The sequence below is a fragment of the Macaca nemestrina genome, chromosome 1 (genome assembly GCF_043159975.1).
Source record: "Macaca nemestrina isolate mMacNem1 chromosome 1, mMacNem.hap1, whole genome shotgun sequence".
NCBI lineage: Eukaryota > Metazoa > Chordata > Mammalia > Primates > Cercopithecidae > Macaca > Macaca nemestrina.
This window is the reverse complement of record NC_092125.1, coordinates 181,782,568-181,807,112: the sequence shown is the minus strand read 5'-3', so window position 1 is coordinate 181,807,112 and position 24,545 is coordinate 181,782,568. Positions and strand designations below refer to the sequence as shown.

General features: G+C 41.3%; 1 protein-coding gene across 3 annotated transcripts in view; it reads right to left on the bottom strand.

The window, feature by feature from the left end:
* Positions 1 to 23,958, bottom strand: part of LOC105495043 (nardilysin convertase) — a 98,325-nt gene extending 74,367 nt beyond the window's left edge. Inside the window, exon 1 of one of the 3 annotated variants that reach the window (XM_011764174.3) lies at positions 23,481 to 23,958. In XM_011764174.3, the coding sequence (XP_011762476.1) occupies positions 23,481 to 23,821 (341 nt within the window). In that variant the 5' untranslated portion in view covers positions 23,822 to 23,958. The remainder of the gene's footprint in view (positions 1 to 23,480) is intronic. The other 2 variants (XM_011764175.3, XM_011764176.3) reach the window with 2 other exon arrangements.
* Positions 23,959 to 24,545: the final 587 nt, after the last annotated feature.

The following is a 24,545-nucleotide window of genomic DNA, read 5'->3' as shown; positions in this document are numbered from 1 at the left end:
GTCTGGGCATATGCTATCAGTCATAATTATAGTTACTATGTTAAATTGTAGGCCACAGAAATAACCAAATTTCCTTGTCAATTCTAACTATGATCATTTTCAGTTGTTTCCACAATTAACTGCTTAATTCTGATGCAGTTTCTGAAAACTTCACAGGCAAGCAAAATCCTAGTGTCTTCAAGGAGGTTCATGAGAAGGATGGAAAGGACTTTGACAGCACTTTTTTTTCTTTTTTTTATTGGTTTTTTTCTTTTTTTTGAGATGGAGTCTCACTGTGTCGCCAGGCTGGAGTGCAGTGGCGCGATCTCAGCTTATTGCAACCTCCACCTCCCGGATTCAAGCAATTCTCCTGCCTCGGCCTCTAGAGTAGCTGGGACTATAGGCGCACGTGCGCCACCACACCCAGTTAATTTTCGTATATTTAGTAGAGACGGGGTTTCACCATGTTGGCCATATGGTCTTGATCTCTTGACCTCGTGATCCACCCCCATTGGCCTCCCAAAGCACTGGGATTACAGGCGTGAGCCACCATGCCTTGCGACAGGCACTCTTAAATACAGGTTTCTGATAACTTTAGGATATTGACATTTGGACTGAAGAGGTCCCAGAACTCTAATGTAAACACTGGCCAGTTTCTAAAACTGCTAACCCAAGCAGGACAAAAATTAATTGAATACCAAGAAAATACCTTGCCAGATTTTCATGCTAAATCTGCTAATACTAACATTGTTTAGATATGCAATTTGAATGAACTCCATGGTCCAAAGTCAAATTGCCTATAACTCATTCTAATAAACAGTGCTATGCATCTAAATTGGAGAGACAAAATTAGTATTTAGGAGGATATTAAGTCCAATGTTATCCATGGACTTGAGTCCTCAAAGCTTCCATTATTAAAAGCTCTGCAGTCGGTGACTCATCATAAAAGAGATTAAGTAATCTCAATTGACTATAAATGTGTGTGTGGGGGGGCGAATGTTCTAAATGCAAAAATGGTTTACGACCAATGTTTGGTTTGTCAAACCCATAACCAATCCTGGGAAGATAATAAAAACTTCAGCTGTATTTCTGCCCAATGGGCCATTTAAACATTTATAGAGGTATTTTCTTCACTTGTCATTTTCAATGTATGTTTTTTGGTGGTACAGAATCTTTCTCATGTAGCCAGGCACAGTGGCTCACCGCTTGTAATCCTAGCACTTTGGGAAGCCAAGGCGGGCGGACTGCCTGAGTTCAGGAGTTCAGGACCAGCCTGGGCAACATGGTGAAACCCCGTCTCTACTAAAATACAAAAAAAAATAGCCAGGCCTCATGGCATGTGCCTGTAGTCCCAGCTACTCAGGAAGCTGAGGCACAAGAACTGCTTGAACCTAGGAGGCAGAGGTTGCAGTGAACCAAGATCATGCCACTGCACTCCAGCCTGGGCAACAGAGCAAGACTTTGTCTCAAAAAAAAAAAAAAAAAAAACTATTTCCCACGTAAAAGGGCTGATACCATAACAGTAGCTAAAAGGCTATTAGGAAATGTGTTTTCTACATGGCCATTCCTTGAGCAATCTCCAATGATAGAGGTACTTGTTTCAACTTGTGTTGAACAAGTTGTAAAATAGTTAAACAAGGAATTACAGGTAAAATAGCATTAGGTAAAGCTAACTGAACTGACTAGATTGCCTTGGTAAAAAGGTATTGCAGATTGATGCCAATCAGATCCACTTAGAGTGGAAACATAAGTTGACCCTTTATAAAAAAGTCACTACAAGGCCTATGCGCCTAACAATAGAACCTCATGTATATTCCACTACTAAACTCTGATATGAGTAAATACTGCAAGGTTTAATGCATTATGCCAAAGCGTGTTTTCACCAGGTAAAAAGAAAGCTTTTCATGGTCCACTGACTGAGGACAATCAGCCCCTTCACAATCTAGAACCTGGAGACTGGATATCCAGAGATCATCATCAGAGAAAGACTGTCTTTGCAATGTACACTACAGCAAAACTTCGGGACCTTGAACCTTGGGTTCGTAATCTCAACTCAAAAGGGCTTCTCTAGACTCTTGGAACTCTATACACATTGGAGACCTTAAGGTAAAGTTAACCAGGAAAGTTTCTCCCCAGAAGCAGACAGCATCCTAGCATGGACAGCTTTTTCCCAAGATCACAGATGAAGACTTCTCTGCTACCATGAGACTCTCATCTCTCAACTTTTTCCTTGCTTATGCCTCTACAAACAATAGAATTGAAAAGGAGGTCTCCCTGTGTACACTCATGATGTATACTTTTATTTGTGGAGGACTTCACAGACAACCTTTTATCTCAAGATAAAGGGCCAATGTGGGTGAGAAATTTTAATGGTACCTTTGGCACTTTGTAATCAGACACAGAACATTAGTCTACTCCTCTGAACCAACATCATAGGTTAAAGAGAAAACTGCCAGGCAGTCTTCACCCTTCTGGATGGGCATTAATTTTGAGGTCTCTTTCTCCATGGTTTGGGATAAATGAGGCAATGCTTTGTAGAAGATTAACAAAAAGGTTGCTTGGTTAAAATGAGCAGACTCTTTATCTAGTTCATTCTTTGATCTATTTGATTTTAGTTGGTTTGGTTCATGAGGACCCTGGCTAAGGAGCATACACCAAACTTGTGGTATTACCATCCTTATATAGTCATGATAATAGTCTCCCTGGTGTACTGTATTCTCTCAAAAGTTTTTAAATGTTTGCATGCAAGCATCCCTAAAATGTCAAATGGTCTCTCTTCAACTAGAATGACAAAAACTCAAAAGAAATGTGTAACTGTAAGTAAACTGTAACCTATGAAAGACATGCTGAGATGGGAAACCGAAAATCATAGTAACTGTGAGTGGCACTAAGGCCCTAAGTTTTGGTCACACTCACCTAAGTGAGTGCCTGATCAAAAGGGGGCAATTTTAAAACAAAACTATGGGAGGTCATTGTTTTGGACTGAGCTTGTGCACCAGGCCCCAGTAGAACACACCAAACCAATATGGAGTCACTCATGCTAAATGCAACATAATCAAGCCAAAACTCTAAGGAAGCAAAGTGGTCCCAAACAGACTAGGGTTTATTTTTCTCCTATAAACAGGAGAATCTAACACAAGGTCTCCTCTGCCCTAACACTTAACAGTTACCTGACATCCTTCTTCCCACCACACAAAATCCACCATTCTGTTATTTCCCAGTGGGATTTGAGACTGAATAAGTATATTTATGATGGTGACAGAACGACATCAATGTGCAAGGTTCTGGTCAACCTCTCAAAATTAAGTTCAGCCTAAAGGTTTCTCTGCACTAGTGAACTGAAACCTAACTAAATGTATGAACAGACCATAACCTACTCTTGTGCCAATCACTAAGTTTCAGCCAAAGGTGGCCAACTGTGTAAATGATGCTCAAATAAGGCAGACACCAAGCTATAACCAATATGACTGTTTCTGTACCTCACTTCCATTTTCTGTACATCACTTTCCTTTTTCCATCCATAAATATTCTTTGACCATGCAGCTGTGATGGAGCCTCTCTGAACCTATTCTGGTTCAGGGACTGCCCAATTCAGGGGCTGCTCAATTAAATTCTGTTAAATTTAGTTTGTCTAAAGCTTTGAACACACCACAGTATCTTATGGAAATGTTAACACATATGAGCAAAGATAAATCAACAATTTTCACTGCAAAAATGGTTATGATAGAGATAAAGCAGAAATCACCCAAACGTTCATACATAAAGGAATATGCAAATAAACTATTCTATAACCATACCATGGAATACTATATACTCTCCAAGACCTCGTTTTCATATATAGAGGAACTGATAATTCAGTTTTTAGCCTTAAATTGCTATTTCTAGACCTACATAGATGGTGCTAAATCATTTTAGGTCAAAACAGTGTGGTTGGGAGCTAATTATGTAATGACTTATATAGCTTGTCACTACCTCCTCTCAAATTCTGTGGTCTCAAGTATTCATATAAGTGTGTATACATATATTTTGGAGGGTGGGGAGAAAGATGCCAATCTTTCTCTAACAAAACCTCTTTTACCCTATTAAACCTGTCTTCCTTCATTTGGTTTCACTCTCCCACTGCTCCTGTACTAAGGATAAAGACTGAAGTAGATTTTAAACCACGTCCAAGAATCAAGAATGTGGTATTATCTTTATAATAAAGTACCCACCCACTCATTTTTGTTTCTGAAAAAAAGAAACCAACCTTTTGTGAAGAAGCTGCTTTCAGTCACTAAAAATTTAAAACCACAGTTAAGAGTTTAAGTATTTAAATCCAAAAATGCTTGGGAAAAAAATAAAACAGAAGGACTTGAGACTACATGGCTGAAGTGAGAGGTGACATGTTACATATCATGGGCATACCTAGTTTTATTGTGCTTTACTTTATTAAGCTTCACTGTTATTATTTATTTTATTTTATTTTATTTTTATAGAGTCTCACTCTATTATCCAGGCTGTATAGGGCTGTGGCATGATCTCACTCACTGCAACTTCTGCCTCCCAGGCTTAAGCAATCTTCCCACCTCAGCCTCCCAAGAAGCTGGGACCACAGGCGTGCGTCACCACACTCAGCTAATTTTTATATTTTCTGCAGAGACAAGGTTTTCACCATGTTGCCCAGGCTGGTCTCAAACTCCTGAGCTCAAGCGATCTGCCCACCTCAGCCTCCCAAAGTGCTGGGATTACAGGCATAAATCACCATACCCAGCTTAGTGTGTGTGTGTGTGTGTGTGTGTGTGTGTGTGTGAGTGTGTGTGTGTGTGAGTGTGTGTGTGTGTGAGTGTGTGTGTGTCGGAGTCTGGCTCTGTCGCCCAGGCTGGAGTGCAGTGGCGCGATCTCGGCTCACTGCAAGCTCCGCCTCCTGGGCCCACGCCATTCTCCTGCCTCAGCTTCCCGAGTAGCTGGGACCACAGGCGCCCGCCACCGCGCCCAGCTAATTTTTTGTATTTTTAGTAGAGACGGGGTTTCACCGTGTTAGCCAGGATGGTCTCGATCTCCTGACCTTGTGATCCGCCCGCCTCAGCCTCCCAAAGTGCTGGGATTACAGGCGTGAGCTACCGCGCCCGGCCAGCTTACTTTTTTTGAAAAACAAAAACAAAAAAAACTGAAGGTGTGAAACCCTGAATCAAGCAAGTCTATCTTCCAACAGCATGTGTTCGTGTCTTTGTCACATTTTTGTAATTACTGCAATAATTCAAACTTTTAAATCATATCTGTTGTAATAATCTGTAATCAGTGATCTTTGGTATTCCTATTGTAATTGTTTCGGAGAGCCACAAACCACATCCCCATAAGACATAATCGATAATTAATCAATAAATGTATGTGTTCTGACTGATCCATCTCTCTCCCTCTCCTTGTGCCTTCCTATTTCCAGAGACACAACAGTATTAAAATTAGGCCAGTTAGTAACCTTAAATGGTCTCTAAGTGTTCAAGTGAAAGGATGACTTTGCACATCTCTCACTTAAAATCAAAAGCTAGAAATAAGTCTGGGCACAGTGACTCACACGTGTAATCCCAACACTGTGGGAGGCCGAGGCAGGTAGATCACTTGAGCCCAGGAGTTCAAGACCAGCCTGGGCAACAATGTGATACCCCCATCTCTTAAAAAAAAAAAGCTAGAAATGATTAAGCTCAGTGAGGAAGGCATGTCAAAAGCCAAGATCAGCTGAAAGCTTGGCTTCTTGCAGCAATCAGTTAGCCAAGTTGTGAATGCAAAGGAAAAGTTCTTGAAGGAAATTTAATGTGCTACTCCAGGGAACATATGAATGGTAAGAAAGCAAAACCATCTTACTGCTGACAGGGAGAACGTTTTTGTGATCTGGATAGAAAATCAAACCAACCACTACTTGGCCAGCTTACTATAATGGCCAATTATATACCAAAATACAGTCGTCCCTTGCTTGGTATACAAGGGGGACTGGTCCCAGGATCTCCCCTGTATATCCAAATATGCACACACTCAAGTCCTACAGTCTGCCCTGCAGAACCCATATATACAAAAAGCTGGTTTCCCATCCTGAGAATACTTCATTTGCGAATCCCCTTTGGTTGAAAATTATCAGCATATAAGTCCAGTTCAACTGGTATTGCTCAAAAGTCAACTAACTGCACTAGCTATCTGTATGCTGAACTGAAGAGGGGAGGGATGAAAAAGTTAAGCTAAGCATGCCCCAGGTCATTCTACCACACTCACTTACCAGATGTTACTCCTTTTTTGGAGAGGAGTAAGAGAGAAAAAGGGGCCAGGTGCGGCGGCTCATACCTGTAATCCCAACATTTTGGAAGGCTGAGGCAGGAGGATCATTTGAGGCTAGGAGTTAGAGACAAGCCTAGGCAACACAGTGAGACCCCCATCTCTAGTAAAAATAAATTAATTAAGCAAATGAGCTGGGCATGTGCACCTGTAGTCCTAGCTACTCGGGAGGCTAAGGCAGGAGGACTGCTTGGGCCCAGGAGTTTGAGGCTGCAGTGAGCTATGATCATGCCACTGCACTACAATCTGGGTGACAGAGTGAGAACCCGTCTCTAAAGGAAAAAAAAGAAGACAAAGAGGTTAAAACCATTACCTGGCCGGGTGCAGTGGCTCAAGCCTGTAATCCCAGCACTTTGGGAGGCCGAGACGGGCGGATCACGAGGTCTGGAGATCGAGACCATCCTGGCTGACATGGTGAAACCCCATCTCTACTAAAAAATACAAAAACTAGCCGGGAGGTGGCGGGCGCCTGTAGTCCCAGCTACTCAGGAGGCTGAGTCAGGAGAATGGCGTGAACCCGGGAGGCGGAGCTTGCAGTGAGCTGAGATCCGGCCACTGCACTCCAGCCTGGGCAGCAGAGCAAGACTCCGTCTCAAAAAAAAAAAAAAAAACCATTACCTTAGCAAAGTTCCTCCACATAGAACCTGTGATTTCCCATATTATATAGTAGTTTCAAAGAAAAAAAAAAACAGAGGGGAAGAATTAGTAAAAAATACATACATATGTATATATGGCTTTTTCCCCCGACCAATAAAACACATCCATCTAGAAGCAGTAGCTCATGCCTGTAATTCCAACACTTTGGGCAGCATAGGTGGGAGGATCACATGAGCCTAGGAGTTCGATGCTGCAGTAAGCTATGATGGCACCACTGCAGTACAGCCTGGGTGACACAATGAGATCATCCCTTTAAAAAAGGACAAAAAAAAAAAAGAGAGAGAGAGGTTGAGTGTGGTGGCTTATGATTGTAATCCCAGAATTTTGGGAGGCTGAGGTGGGAGGACTGCTTGAGCCCAGGAGTTCAAGATCAGCCTGGGCAACAAAGGGAAACCTCATCTCTGCAAATAATTTTTAGAATTCGCCAGAGGTGGTAACACCTGTGGTCCCAGCTACTCGGGAGGCTGAGGTGGGAGGATCGCCTGAGCCAGGAGGTTAAGGCTGCAGTGAGCCATGATCATGACACGGCACTCCAGCCTAGGAAATAGACTGAGGAGGTCCTGTCTCAAAAAAAAAGAAAAAAAAAAGGCTGGGAGCGGTGGCTCATGCCTGTAATCTCAGCACTTTGGGAGGCCAAGGCAAGCAGATCACATGAGGCCAGGAGTTTGAGACCAGCTGAACCACAAAACCCCATCTCGACTAAAACTACAAAAATTAGCCAGGTGGAGTGGCATGTGCCTATAATCCCGGCTACTCGGGAGGCTGAGGCAGGAGAATCGCTTGAACCTGGGAGGCAGAGCTTGCAGCAAGCCGAAATCGGGTCACTGCACACTAGCCTGAATGACAGAGCAAGACTGTGTAAAATAAAAAAAATTAAAAAAAAAAAAAAGCAAGCAATAACCAGAAAAAGTAGAAAATTTAAAACAAAGTATCACATCACTGTAGAATTTCTTCAGAGAAGTTCAAAACGAGGCCAGGCATGATGGCTCAGACCTGTAATCCCAGCACTTTGGGAGGTCACAGCAGGCAGATCACTTGAGATCAGGTGTTCAAGACCAGCCCCTGGCCAACACGGTGAAACCCTGTCTCTGCTAAAAACACAAAAGTTAGCTGGGCAATGGTGGCGCATGCCTGTAGTCCCAACTACTTGGGAGACTGAACCAGGAGGATCACTTGAACCCGGGAGGTGGAGGCTGCAGTGGGCCAAGATCACACCACTGTACTCCAGCGTGGGTGACAGAGCAAGACTCTGTCTCAAGAAAAAAAAAAAAATTAGCCTTTGGTGCAGATTTAATAATGTTTCTTTAATGAATTCAACCTAAAATTACAAGACAAAACAGCACTTAAGTCATTTCAATCAACAATGATGTTTGAATCACAAGTAATGGCAAGCTGCTTCATATACTTCCTGTGCTATAAAAAGTTAAAACAAGAAGCAATACCTCCATTCCCCCACAAACTATGGTTTCAGCAGTGCCTTCCAGACCTTGTTGCAATCACGAGGAAACTTCTATATTTCAAAGTCCAATTAACTGTGCAATTGAGGAGATTCCACCTAATTTAATTGGAAGTGACTGATCTATAGTGTTTGATCTATTCAATCTATAATACATGTTAAAAGGAAAAAATATCAGAGAAGAACCTAATAGAATTATATAAATATTTTCCAAGCAATGAGTATGCTCAATTAAAGTCATATACAGATGCTCCTCGACTTACAACAGGGTTAGGTCCTGATAAACCCATTTTGAGTTGAAAATACTGTAAATTGAAAATGCATTTAACCTAACCTACTGAACATTAACAGTTTAGCCTAGCCTACCTCAAATATGCTGAGAATGCTTACATAAGCCTACAGTTGGGGAAAATCATCCAACACAAAGTCTATTTTATAATAAAGTGTTGAATATCTCATGTAATTTATTGAATACAATACTGAAGTGAAAAACAGAAAGATCATATGGGTACTCAAAGATCAGTATCTCCTGAATGCATATCACTTTTTTGCACCATGGAAAGTGGAAAAACCCTAAGTTGAACCAACATAAATTAGGGACCATCTGTACTCATAGATTGCTATCAGTATTTCATATTAATATATTGGCAGTACCTAGCTGTGTGGAAAGACATTTTCAAAGATAGAATATGTAAAATCTCATTACAAATCAGACTTAACAGATGAACATTGGCAATTGACTGACGAACACTTAATTTTGAATCCCAATAAAGCAAAATGTTATCCCAATAAAAATTCCGTCATTCTTACTAGAACTGTATTACCAAAACATATACTATATTTTGAACTTCATAAAAATTTTCACCAAAAATTTGCAGAAATTTGTTTTCTTTTTTGATATACAAGTACTTACATAATATCCTCAATTTTGCCTCCTGACTGACAAAGCCCAGTGTTTATTAGCTGGACCTTTTACAGAAAATATTTGGTGATCTCTGGGATTTATACTTTTTTAAAAGTATGACTGGACAACTGGTTATCCATAGTTTTAAAAACACAGTAATAAAATTAGATTTTTGCCAGGCATGGTGGCTCACACCTATAATCTCAGCACTTTGGGAGGCCAAGGAGGGAAGATCACTTGAGGCCAGGACTTTGAGGCCAGCCTGGCTAATATGGTAAAACCCTGTCTCTACCAAAAATACAAAAATTAGCCAGGCGTGGTGGCACATGCCTGTAGTCCCAGCTACTCAGGAGGCTGAGGTGGGAGAGTCACTTGAACCCGGGAGGCAGAGGTTGCAGTGAGCTGAGATCACGCCACTGCACCCCATCCTGGGTGATGGAGTGAGACCTCATCTTAAAAAAAAAAAAAAATTAGATTTTTTAATGTTAAAAAAAATACTGTCATAAAATTTTTAGAATAAGATACCAAAAGTGCAAACCATAAAAGATCAATAACTGATTAAATTCTATGACTTTATAAACAAGGAGCAAACATAAGCTATGGCCTTAGAGAATACATTTGCAACTCATATAATCAACAAAAAATTAGCATTCAAAATAAAATGAATTTTTACAAGTCAAATTTATAAAAAGAAAAAACAACCCAATAGAAAAGCAGGCAATTCATGAAAGGAGAAATCCTAATGTCTAGAAAGTATGAAATAATGCCTGATCTTACTAGTAATAAGAGGAAATACAAATTTTTTAAGTTTTGGGGGGTTTTGTTGAGACGGAGTCTCACTCTGTCACCCAGGTTAGAGTGCAACGGCGCGATCATGGCTCACTGCAACCTGCACCTCCCCGGGTTCAAGCGATACTCCCGCCTCAGCCTCCCAAGTAGCTAGGATTACAGGCAGCTGTCATCATGCCTGGCTAATTTTTGTATTTTTGTAGAGATGGGGTTTCACCATGTTGGCCAGGCTGGTCTTGCACTCCTGGTGATTAACCCGCCTTGGCTTCCCAAACTGCCAGAATTATAGGCATGTGCCACTGCGCCCAGCCTAAGAAGATTTTTTACGAAAGAAAAATATAGACTGATCTGAGTACATACAGTGGTATTCACAACTAAATGATGCCTTCTCCGGAGCTGCTTCACTTGACTAGCCTTTAAAAAAAAGTGAGAAATAAAATTTTCCACAGATCAGTAATTTTTTTTAAACCTAACAATATCGACCAAGCATGATAGCTCGCGCCTGTATTCTCAGCACTTTGGGAGGCCGAGGAGGGCAGATCAGGAGGTCAGGAGAACAAGACCATCCTGGCCAACATGGTGAAACCCCAGCTCTACTAAATATACAAAAAAAAAAAAAATTAGCCAGGCATGGTGGCAGGTGCCTGTAGTCCCAGCTACTCGGGAGGCTGAGGCAGAAGAATTACTTGAACCTAGTGAGCCAAGATCACGCCACTGCATAGCCTGGGCAATAGAGGAAGACTGTATCTCAAAAAAAAAAGAAAAAAAAATTGTTTTAAATTAGCTGGGCGTGGTGGCAGTCCCAGCTACTCCAGAGGCTGAGGCAAGAGGGCCCCTTGAGCCCAGGACTTCTAGGTTACAGTAAGCTATGATTCCAGCACTGCACTCCAGCCTGGGCAACAGAGTGAGAACTGATCTTTAAAAAAAAAGAAACTAACAATACCAATAACTGCTAAAAATGTAAGCACGTAAGAAGCAGGAACTCTCATGTTCTATTGGTGTCAATGTGAAAGAGCACAACCCATTAGAACAGTACTTTGGCTATATCTAGTGAGGTTAAAAATGATTATACCCAGTCATTTCACCTATAGGTATCATTTCACTCATAGGTATATGCCCCAGATAAATTCTCAAATGTGTGCACAAGGAACCATATACAGTTCTCTGAAACACTAGAAACAACTTAAATGAAAAACAAAAAGAGAAAAGATAAATTGTGGCATAGTCATAAAACAAAATATAACAGAAAATTGTAACCAAATGACAATAGGAAAATAATGATGTATTCATCAACAAAATATTAAACATTGGTTAACACAAATAACTAGTATTACACTGATTGACATGGATAAATCTCAAAGCAATGTTAAACCAAAAAACAAACAAAAAAAAAGATTATGAGACATCTAATGTGATACTTTTCTATTTCTATAATGTTTTAAAACATGCAAAAACAATGATATATACTGCTTAAAAAGTATGTTTACTAAAAAGTATACAACTATAGACAGAAACGGTATGTTATATACATGAAATTTAGATAATGGTTAACACTGAAAAAAGAAGACAGAGAAGGTAACGGGAAGAGGCAACATAAAGAGGGTTTCAACTGTATCTGTAAGGTTTTGTTTCTATATATATGTATGTTTTATATATACATACATGTTTTCTATATAACATATATGTCATATATATTCAAAGACAGGGTATCAGTCTGTCGCTCAAGCTGCAACACAATGACGCGATCATAGCTCACTGTAACCTCAAACTCCTGGGCTCCTGCGATACTCCTGCCTCAGCCTACTAAAGCACAGGGATTACAGGCATGATGAGCCACTGTGCCCAGACTAAACATTATGTTTTGATCCAAACAAAAAACAAGAAAAGTGACCAAACAAACAAACAAAAAACTGAAAAGTATATCTTTATGTAACAAGCCAAAGGAGAAAAGGAAGAAGACAGAAATGGAAGCAAGACTTTAAAACAGGCACTACTCTAGGCACTGGGGATATAAGCAGTAAACAAAACTAATTCCTTGCCCTTGTGATGAAACATTCCAGTGCAGGAAAACGACAATGCACAAGTAAATTTATGTCAAATGACAGTAAGTGCTATGAAAAAAAAAAAAAAAGAGTAAGAAAAAACATGAAGATAGGAAAACAATAAAATTTATTTTATACGTGCTGATATTTAAAGTCATGAGACTGGATAACATAGGGAGTAAGGGTAGATGAGAAGTCTGAAAATTGAGCCCTAGACAATCCAAAATTTAGAAGTCAGGGAAATGAGAAGAGATCTGTGAATAAGCAGGAAGAGAACTATGAACAGTGGTAACCTGAAAGTCAACTGATCAAAGCATTTCAAGAAGAATGATGCACTATGCAATATGATGCTGATAGGTTGACTAAGATAACTTGAGAATTGACCAATGTAAAGATATTAGTGACCCTGAACTAGCTATTTCAGTGTAACAATAGTGGCAGAAGTCTACTCTGAGTGACCTTAAGAAATAATGGGAACAGATGAATTACAAACTGCAAGTACAGATAACTCAACAAGTTTTGCTACAAAGTTACCAGAGAAACTGACTAGCCAGAAGGACATAGCTCCAAGGGGATACAGAATAAAGAAATTTTTTCTCCTGAAGATGGAAACAATTACAGTGTATTTGTATGCTCCTGGGGATGACCCAGTAAACGACAAACTGATGATGCAGGATGGAAGAACAATTGCTGGAATAATTAGTGGAACATAAAATGTATAAGGAGATGGGATCCAGTGCACAACTGGAGAGTAGAGGCAGGTCTTAGGAGAACAGACTATTCATTTATTAGTAACAGAAGAGACCATATGCAAAGACTCAAAGAAACAAATTCCCTCCCTTCAAAAATTTCAACAGAATAGAATGGAAAGACAAGTAATAACTACAAAAATATGAAATCGCTTGAAAAAAAAATTGCTACATTGCTAGAGGGCCACACAAGAGTCACTAACTACATGTGGGAAGGGACTACTGAAGGAAAATAGAAAAGAGAGGAGATACTCATGCATGAATTCAAAAGGCAAATATGACCAAAGAAAACATGTGCCAAGAAAAGGAGCACAAAATAGCACAACAGAAGATAAAGATGAAGATAGAATGTTAAGAACAAAATAGGCGGCCTTGGACATCACCTGCCATTATGAGAAGTTTGTTAGAAGGAATGAAATGAGAGAATACAATCCATTTATACTCTAATTACTGCTTAGTACCTGTTCAGTAATGTATTTTCATAGAATAGCACTTAAATCTATCATGTAGTAACAGTACTGTCTGGCTGGGCACACAGTGGTTCATGCCTGTAATTCCAGCACTTTGGGTGGTCAAGGCAGGAAGATCACTTGACTCCAGGATCCAGGAATTCGAGACCAGCCTGGGTGGCATGGTGAAACCCCATCTCTACAAAAATTAGTCAGGTGTGGTGGTGCATGCCTGTAGTCCCAGCTACTCAGGAGACTGAAGTGGGAGGATCACTTGAGCCTGGGAGGTAGAGGTTGCAGTGACCTGAGATCACACCACTGCACTGTATCCTGAGGCAGAGTGAGCCACCATCTCAAAAAATAAAATAAGGCATAGAAATTATTTAAAATGTTACCAGTGGTTAATGCAGCGTAGAATAATTATGGAGAATTCTCTTTTCTTGAGATAGAGTCTCACTCTGTTGCCCACACTGGAGTGTACTGGTGTGATCATGGCTCACGACAATGTCAAACTCCTGTGCTCAAGCCATCCTCCCACCTCAGACTCCCAAGTGGCTGGGACCACACCAGCTTGGTGGTGCACACCACAAAGCCCAGCTAATTTTTTAATTTTTTGTAGAGGTAGGGTCTTGTTTTGTTGCCCAGGCTGGCCTCAAACTCATGATCTCAAACGATCCTCCTGCCTTGACTTCTCAAGATGCTGGGATTATAGGCATGAACCAGTGCACCCAGCCAGAATTCTTAAATTTTCTTTTATCTAAGGTTCCTTCCCTATGATGACCACATAATACTTCTTTATTGTTATTTAACACTTATCTTCCTGTAACTATGAAAAAATAAATAAAACAAAAGTCAAATCTCCCCTTCCTTTCCCCAGAGAAATAAGCTTGCTGAATACCATACCTAATCATTTCTGTACATATATATGAATATGTTAAAAACTATAATTTAGGTAAACATATAACAGTAATGTTTTTTCCTTTTACAAATGTAATTATACATTTTGTTTTGCCACTAGTTTTCACTCAACAATAAATCAGAGGAGATCTATTTCAATACATAAAACCACCTATTCTTTTTATAGCTATGTATTATTTTCATTGTAAAACTGTATCATAGTTTAATCTTTATTCAACCAATGGAAAACAAAGTTGTACCAACTTTTTACTACTACAAAAAATGCTACAAAGAAAGCTTTATTCATGGCCTTAATCCAGTAACTGTAAACATATAAAAACAGTAATGGCTAACATTTGAGTGCTTACTATGCCAAGCACAAGCTTCCACATAAAATACATAATATCAACATATGCATCTGTACTATTTGTATTATTTGTACTTCTGTAACCTGTCCATATTCATTTTCTCTGAAAATCAATTGCTTTAAAACAACTGGCCAAAATACGCTTAAAACAAATTTTTTTTTTAGAGATGGAGGGATCTCATTTTGTTGTGCAGGCTGGTCTTGAACTCCTGGGCTCAAGCCATCCTCCCACCTCAGCCTCCCAAATAGCTGGGATTATAGGCATGTGCCACTGTGCCCAGCTTCAGAATACAATTTTAATCTAAGAAATTTCTGGCAAAATATCCCCATGGGTTCTGTGAAAATAACTGGCATGTAAGCACTCATACACTCATGCATTCTACAAATATTATTTGAGAACCTAAAATGTGCTAGATATTGAGTGAATAAAACAGACATGATATCCATACTCGTGGGCATTTAGCCTTGCAAACATTTAAAGTGAATTAAGTGGAAAGCAAAAAGAAAAGTGAAGAGGCAAACACATCAGCTACAGAAAGACTAGTACCATTTGTGTCAACACACAATTATAACTGATTCTTAAGCCAGTCTGCCACATCCTATGGATTTAAACTACTGCTTTAATCTTAAAATACTGCTTTATTTTTATCATTTCATGCTCAGGAACCCACAAATTTTCTTAGTATTTACCACGTATATACTTCACCCATTTTCTACATTAGCTATTTCAAACCTTCACACTCAAGGCTTCCCCTATGCATCCCACTATTTCCCCTAGTTTCCCAGAGGACCATCTAAGTACATTTTAATGACTACTTTACAGAAAAGGGGGGAAAGTTACCATTTCAAGTTTTCACTGCCTGCATCCACACTAATTACAACTTCCTTCGCTCTAAGTGAAGATATTTTCTCATCTCTCTAAAATGAGTCTCTCTGCATATGTTCTTAAGATTAATCCTGTCACCTCACAACTATCTAAGGATCTATTACTATTACTAGTAATTTATTACTAGTAATCTATTACTGTATCTTCAGCATCTCTACTGATTCTTTTTTTCTCAAGCAAGGCATGCTCACTTCTTATTCATCTTGAAAAAAACACTCTTGCTACAATGTACTGTTTTTATCCTAAAATCTCCTCTCATCCCTTCCCCTTTAAAACCAAACAATGTGTACCTCGCCATTCAAAATTTCTCACTCTTGGTCGGTCATGGTGCCTCACATAATCCTAGCACTTTGGGAGGCTCAGACAGGTATCACTTGAGGTCAGGAGTTCAAAATCAGCCTGGCCAATATGATGAAACGCCCTCTCTACTAAAAATACAAAAATTAGCTAGGCATGGTGGCACATGCCTGTAATCCCGGCTACTTGGGAGGCTGAGGCACAAGAATCGCTTGAACTCGGGAGGTGGAAGTTGCAGTGAGCCAAGACCATGCCACTGCACTCAAGCCTGGGTGACAGAGCAAGACTCCATCTCAATCAATGTCTCACTCTCCATTCATCCTTAACTCACTACACTCTGGTTTCTGCCTCCATATCACTCCTTTGAAACTTTCACCAGTAGTAATTTCTTGAGTCTCCAAAAGAGACTCAGGCCTAGTACTACTTGACCTCTGTTTTATCTATCATCACTCCTTGCTTCAAGCATTCTCCTCCACTGGTTCATTTAAAAAAAAAAAAAAAAAAAGCCACTATCAGCTGCTTCCCGACTGCTCCTTTTCAATTTCAATTGTTTATGGGTTGCTCTTCTTCTGTGTCCTTATGAATATTCTTAGACTTAGAGACATGAGTTGACTTGCTAAAGGTCACATACCAGTAGATAGCAAACTAGAAACACAAATGACAAAACAAAAGTCATACTTTACATATCCCTATTCTAGCACCTATTATATTTAATGCATTTCAGTTTCAGTATCTGCTCCCTGACTCTCCTATAGCAGATCATAAGCTTCTTAAAAGCAAAAGAGTTTTTACCATCATTCAGTTCTTTAAAAACAGGGCGTTTTTGTTTGTTTGTTTTCTGTTTTGGTTTTTTTTTTTTGGCTTTTTTTTTTTTTTTTTTTTTGAGACAGAGTCTGGCTCTGTCGCCCAGGCTAAAGCGCAGTGGGCGTGATCTCGATTCACTGCAACCTCTGCCTCCTGGGTTCAAGCAATTCTCCTGCCTCAGCCTCCCCAGTATCTGGGATTACAGGCACCCACCACCACGCCCAACTAATTTTTGTATTTTAGTAGAGACAGGGTTTCACCATGTTGGCCAGATAGGTCTCCAACTCCTGACCTCAGGTGACCCACCAGCCTTGGCCTCCCAAAGTGCTGGGATTACAGGCATGAGCCACCGCACCCAGCCAGAAAAACAGAGAGCTTTTTTGGGTTTGTTTTTGTTTTTTTGAGACAGAGTCTCACCCTGTCGCCCAGGCTGGAGTGCAATGGCACAATCTCAGCTCACTGCAAACTCCACCTCCCAGATTCAAGCAATTCTCCTGTCTCAGCCTCCCAAGTAGCTGGGATTACAGAGGCACGCAACCACGCCTGGCTAATTTTTTGTATCTTCAGTAAAGACAGGGTTTTACCATGTTGGCCAGGCTGGTCTTGAACTCCTGACCTCATGATCCGCCTGCTTTAGCCTCCCAAAGTGCTAGGATTACAGGTGTAAGCCACCGCGCCTGGCCAACAGAGAGCTTTTTAATGCTAAATCTTATTTTCCTAAAACACACACACACACACACACACACACACACATTTTAGTTATAAACAATATATACTCTTTCTATTCTTACTAGCCCATCAGCCCACATTAAAGAAATCAGTCAGGCCCAGTGCAGTGGCTCATGCCAGTACTCCCAGCACTTTGGGAGGTCAAGGTAGGCTGATTGCTTGAGCTCAGAAGTTTGAGACTAGCCTGAGCGAAATACCATCTCTTAAAAAAAATACAAAAATTAACTGGGCATGATGGTGTGCACCTGTAGTCCCAGCCACTTAGGAGGCCAAGGTGGGGAGGATGGCTTGAACCTGGTAGGTAGAGGCTGCAGTGACTTGAGATCATGCCACTGCACTCCAGCCTGAGTGACAGAGCCAGACTGTCTCAAACACAAAACAAAATAAGGAAATCAGTCTAAGGAATAGTAAGAGACAAAAGATGTGTTTATTAAAGTTATACTAGTTTTCATAAGATTTAACATACTTCGACCTTAAAAGCACTTATTGTGTTAAATGAGTTTGAATCGCATGAAGTAATATCCAGGTTACCTCTACTTTACAAGACAAGTGGGAGTGCAAAAAAAGAGATTTGGATTCATTTGTTCATTTATATCAGACTAATGAATTGTTGTCAATCTCCTGGAATTTATGCACATGGAAGTCATGATTTCTCTGTAGCTGTGAGATTTTATTATCATTTTAGCAATATTTGTGTGTCTGTGTGTATGTGAAACGAAACACACACAAATGAAATTACTGGCTCACGTATTGAATGAAGCATTACTGTTCCAGGAGTTTTCGTTGTAAATATCAACAAATAAACCTATGTTCTTCCCATCCAATACAAAAAAAAAAAGTTATCTTATTTCCTGGTGTATAGTTTTCTTCTGATACCTTAGATTTATATAAAGCTTCTGCTCAGTATAGGTGCTGCCAAAGTGAGCAAAAGGCTTCTGCTCAGAAGTGAGCCACTTCACTAGCAAACTATTCAGGAAGCCAACAAACGTTAGTGTTCTCAATGCAACTGTTCCGCTCACTTGAATTGTGATCCTCCTCCTGTTCAACAGCATACAACAGTAAACAACATAATATTCAGAAATAGCCTGTACCTTATTCAGCATATACCCACCCATTATTTCTATAATATATTGAATTTTTATTTTATTTATTTATTTATTTTTGAGACACAGTCTTGCTCTGTTACCCAGGCTAGAATGTAGTGGCGTGATCTCAGCTCACTATATCCTCTGCCTCCCGAGTTCAAGCGATTCCCCTGCCTCTGCCTCCCAAGTAGTTGGGATTACAAGCGCCTGCCACTACAACTGGCTAATTTTTGTGGTTTTTTTGGTTTTTTTTTGTTTTTTTTTTTTTGAGACAGAGTCTCGCGCTGTTGCCCAGGCTGGAGTGCAGTGGCGCTATCTCGGCTCACTGCAAGCTCCGCCTCCCGGGTTCACGCCATTCTCCTGCCTCAGCCTCCTGAGTAACTGGGACTACAGGCGCCCGCCACCGCGCCCGGCTAATTTTTTGTATTTTTTAGTAGAGATGGGGTTTCACCGTGGTCTCGATCCCCTGACCTTGTGATCTGCCCGCCTCGGCCTCCCAAAAAGTGCTGGGATTACAGGCGTGAGCCACCGCGCCCGGCCAATTTTTTTATTTTTAGTAGAGACAGGGTTTCACCATGTTGGCCAGGCTGGTCTTGAACTCCTGACCTCAGATGATCCACCCACCTCCGCCTCCCAAAGTGCTGGGATTATAGGCATGAGCCCCCACGCCCAGCCTGAAAATTTATTAAGATAACCATCTCCTCACTTGTAACAGTCTGACCAAAATTTAAATTAGAAGGGTTTGCCCTTCGGAAGTTTATGTCTTTTCAGCCGGGTGTGGTAGCTCACGCCTGTAATCCCAGCACTTTGAGAGGCTGAGGTGGGCAGATCCCCTGAGGTCAGTTCAACACCAGCCTGGGCAACTTGGTGAGACGCCCTCCCCCACCACCACCCCCCATCTCCATTTCTACAAAAATTAAGCCAGACATGGTGGGGCAGGTTGTGATGGTGCCTCTGTACTCCAGCCTGGGCGATGAATTGAAACCCTGTCTCAAAATTTTTTTAATCATTAAAAAAAATAAAAAAGAAGTTTATATACTATTTCATTTGTTCTTTCCTCCTCCATAGAAATACAGATCATTTTACAAGCAGGTTAAACATGGAGGGTGTTTTGTACTTGTTTTATTCAATCCAAAATACCTAACATTAAGTGTTCTTCATTGTTAAAATTATTTACTATTCAGAATGCACCACGGCCAGGCCAGGTGCAGCGGCTCACCTGTGCCTATAATCCCAGCACTTTGGGAGGCCAAGCAGGGCAGATCATCTGAGGTCAGGAGTTCGAGACTAGCCTAGACAACATGGCAAAACCTCATCTCTACAAAAAATTAGCTGGGCATGATGGCACGTGCCTGTAGTCCCAGCTACTGGACAGCCTGAGGTGGAAGGATCACCTGAGCCTGGGAGGTCAAGGCTGCAGTGAGCCATGATCATGCCCCTGCACTCCAGCCTGGGTTACAAAGTGAGATCCTGTCTCAAAAATAAAAATAAAAATAAAAAATAAATAGAAAACACCACTACTAATCCTGCCCAACTAGAATTTCCACTCAACGCCAATAAAAATTTGAGTATCAATTCCCAACCTGAAGTCCCTTAACCCTTCTAGAAGGGAAGGGAATCAACACTTGGTGAGCATTTAATACAGATCTCTAAAAAAGCGTAATAGGTGTCCTGGAAATACGCCCAACATTTCAAAAAAAGCTGAATACAAATTACACATATGCTGAAGTAAAATTCCGCAGGTTATTAATAAATGAAGACTGGTAAATCTTTCAAGATATTATTTCACCACAATATTACTCTAAATGTGTCCTCCTCTGGTACTTATTCAAAAGACATATAATATGATGCTATGTACTGTAATGGATCATGTACAAAATCCTACTGAAATACAATGGAAGGAGGAATTAGTTCTGCTTAGAAAGACTTCACAGAGGGAATATCTCAGCAGAATCTGGAAGGATAATTCAGCTCTCTGGGCTGCAGATGCCTCCTAAGGGTGTTTCTGGTTACAAAAATTCACAGAATTGAATTTGGGTAAGTCTTTAAAGATCACCTAGTCCTGAGATTTTCCACCTTTATTTTAAACTAATAACATCTTTTCTTCAAAAGTCCAATTGAAACTCCAGTCTATAAAACAGGTAATACGGAAGAACTGCTCTTTTGAAAGGGGAGGGTTATTGAAAAACACTTGTTCTAACCAACCCCCTTCGTTTTTAAACTAAGCTGAAACACTAAGAAGGACAATGACTTGGCAAAAGCCATATAAAGACAAAAATGCAACAATTATTCAAAGAACAACTCTTAAGCATTATCTCCTCTTTGAAGTCTTTCCTTTCTCCCCCGGTGGAATTTACCAATGTATTTCATTCCTCAATATATCTAGGACATACTTCCATTATGGCTTCTATAAAACTTTAGTGTCCTAATTTTATTTACTTGTTTTTTGAAACAGCTAAGGGATCTTCCTACCTCAGCTTCCCAAGTAGCTGGGTCTACAGGCACACACCACCACACCCGGCTAATTTTTTCTGTGTAGAGACAGGGTCTCACTATGTTGCCCAGGCTGGTCTCGAACTCCTAGGCTCAAGTGATCCTCCCAATTCGGCCGCCCAAGTGCTGGGATTATAGGCATGAGCCACCATAACAGTCTCTAATTTTTTTTTTTCTTTTTTTAATGTGTCTGTGTCTCTCTCTACTGTTTTCCCTGAAGGCATGTACTGGCTCAATCATTTTTGTATATTCACCCAGACTAACATTTATCACATTGACCAAGTTTCAGAAAATATTTAATCTAGCTTGGTGCCTGGCACAGAGTAGGACTTAATAGGTATCTGTCAAACAAATTTACCAAAAATGAGGTCAGTAAATGAAATAACACATCTAAAGCAGTTACAACAGTAGCTGAAACATAGTGTATATTCCATAAACATTAGTTATTATGTAACTTTATATAGACAGGAAAAAACCCTGAAACCATTATTGAACATTTGATCTGGAAGGCAAAAACTAAGCACCTTTAATCAAGTTTTCAACTTGCTAATTTATATATTGCCAATACAGGTTGAGTATCCTTTATCTGAAACACTTGGGACCAAAAGTATTTCAAATTTTGGATTTTTTTGGATTTTGGAATATTTGCGTATACACAATGAGGTATCTCGGGGATGGGACCCAGTATAAATGCAAAATTCATTTATGTTTCATATATACCTTATAAACATAAACTGAAGATAATTTTATACAATATTTTTAATAATTTTGTGCATGAAACAAAGTTTGTGTACATGAACCAACCATCAAAAAGCAAAGGTGTTAGGTGTGGACTTTTTCACTTGTGGTGTCATGTTGGCACTCATAAAGTTTTGGATTTCCAAGCATTTTGGATTTTTGGATTAGGGATACTCAACCTGTACAACCACCTCTTTGATGAGAAAGCAAAAATTTAGCTCATTTATAAAGACCCCTTGACTCTGGCAGCCTGGGGAAAATGTATCTAGACTTGAAGTGACAGGAGAAATTAGGCTGGTCCTAAACTTGGGGCTAAGTCACTTCTTTCTAGACCTCAGTTTTGGTCATCTGTCAAAGAGGGGTGGTGGGAAGTGGAAAAGATTATAAGGTTCTTTCTTGCTCTAATGCTGTAGGGGCTTATAACAAATTTAGAGCTAGAATCCTTCAGTTTTCAATTCACATGAACAAGAACTTTGTTAAAAATCAGCAAATGGGCAGGGCGCGGTGGCTCACGCCTGTAACCCCATCACTTTGGGAGAAGAGGCGGGCGGATCACGAGGTCAAGAGATGGAGACTATCCTGGCCAATATGGTGAAACTCCGTCTCTACAAAAATACAAAAAATTAGCTGGGTATGGTGGCGAGCACCTGTAGTCCCAGCTACTGGAGAGGTTGAAGCAGGAGAATCGCTTGAACCCGGGAGGCGAAGACTGCAGTGAGCCGAGATCGCGCCACTGCACTCCAGCCTGGTGACAGAGCGAGACTCCGTCTCAAACAAAAAAAGAAAGAAAGAAATCAGTAAATGATACACTGAATTTGGTGTCAGATAGTAGGGGTCATTATACCAGTTCTGTTATTATTTAGCTGTGTGATTCGAAGCAAGAAGCAAACCCTCTGGGTCTCAATTTCCTCAATCTGTTCAACAAAGTTGTTGGACAATATAAACTCTATTTAAAATACATCAAAGTCCAGGCCTGGCACAGTGGCTCATGCCTGTAATCCCAGTACTTTGGGAGGCCAAGGCAGGAGGATTCCCTAAGCCCAGGAGTTTGAAATTAGCCTGGGCAACATCGCAAGACCCAGGCTCTCATTAAAACACACACACACACACAAGATACATCATAGTCACGATACTCCATGAAATAAGCTACCTCTGAAGGAAATATTCAGGTGGGGACTGAATCACCAATTATTAGAAATGTTTAGAGGACTCCCGCACAAACCAAAAGTAGAGAATTTCAAGATTAGAAGAAACCTTACAACTCACCCAACTGAGACCCAAGTCCTCTCTAATATATTCCTGGAAGAGGTCGCCCAACCATTTTGGTAACGGAGAACTACCCATGGAAACAAGCCACTTCAATTTAGGCCAAGTATGATGCAAAGTTACTTTACTGAAGCCACACCATCCTCTGGTAACTTTCGTCCACTAGTTTCATCTATCACTTAAGCGTCCCTCATGTATTTTGGATAGTGATAATACGCCCCTTAAATATCCTGTCCTCCAAAATTAAAGTACCCAACTCCGTCAACCTTTTCTGGTAACATGATACCAAGACTCCCTCACCATTCAGGCTGCGTTCCTCAAAGAAACCTCCATTCTTGCTTTAGCGACTGTATTCAAATGACTCGATAAGCTTCTCCCATTCTGACATCTTAGAACCCAAGATTTCCCACTTGCCCAGCTGACACCACAGGGAAGCCTCTAATCACGCTTGCCACCTCCACCCACGAAAGCATTTGGGGGTGGAAAGTGTGCCCTGTTGCTCCACTGGGAGACATGGAGACAAGAAGTCACGGCGGCACCGACAGAGAAGCCGGCACACTGTTCGCCTCCCCAGTGCAAGCCTCCTCCCTCACCGGTATTGCTTGGGGTCGCTGGGAGACTTGACGATCTCAGGGTCCCCGGCATTACTGAGAGACCCCCTCCGTCCCTCTTCCTCAGATTCATCCGCTCCTAGACGGGCAACCCGGCTGTTCTCGCCCAGATCCTGTCCATTGGGCTGCAGGTCAGGGCAGCTGCAGGTAGACTTCGCCTTGTTCCTTCCAGGCATGGCCAGAATAGGAAAGGATCTGGCAGGAGCAGAGTCTTCGCACCGACCCCGCGTTTCGATTCGCCAGAGCGCCGCGAGCTCCCGCCCGGCCTCACACAACTTCCTCCGGGTGGCACAGACTGCAGCAACAGTGACTCTCCTCAGCATTCACCACCAAGCTGGAGCGATGGACATCCCGCTTCCCAGGACCCACCTCCTCCGCGTTCCAGAGGCGGTGGCGGCCGGCGCTGGTGCTGCCGCAGCCGCGGGGAACAGGCCTGAACCCCTCCCCCAACCCAGTCTCCCTCACGCCGACTTCCCTCATCCCTCCGCCCTCCCGGCCGCCGATGACGCTCCTGATTTTAGCCAATCATGAGGCAAGAAAGTAGTCACGCTCACGTAAGCAACCAATGAGAACAGGCAAGGAGAGGAACCAACGTGACCCGGACTGATTCTCGGAACAACCAGCGAGCATTTCGAAACCCAAGTGGGCGGGGCAAGGGAGAAGAGGCGGAGAGAGTGGCGCGGAGGACGACGGAAGAAGGGCACCTGGCGCGTTTATGACGTACGCAGGGAGTGTTTTGTAACAACCATTGAGTAGTCCTCCGCGTCTCATAGAAAAATATTCCCCTAATGAGAAAACTGAGAAACGAGTGCAGAGAATTAATTCCAAAGTTTTAAAATTTCCCATTCGTGTCATAGTTTGAGTACCCTACCCCTCGGACCCAGGGCAAGCCTTCGGCTGTGACTCAGCACGTAAAAAACCAGAACGCCGGAAGTATTTTCCTACACCCGCCGGATGGACGCTACTTCCCAGCGCCGCAAATACTAACTGGTTCTTTTCTACCCTACAGCCGGCCGTACGCTGGTGGGGTTTCATCCTCAAGGCCTA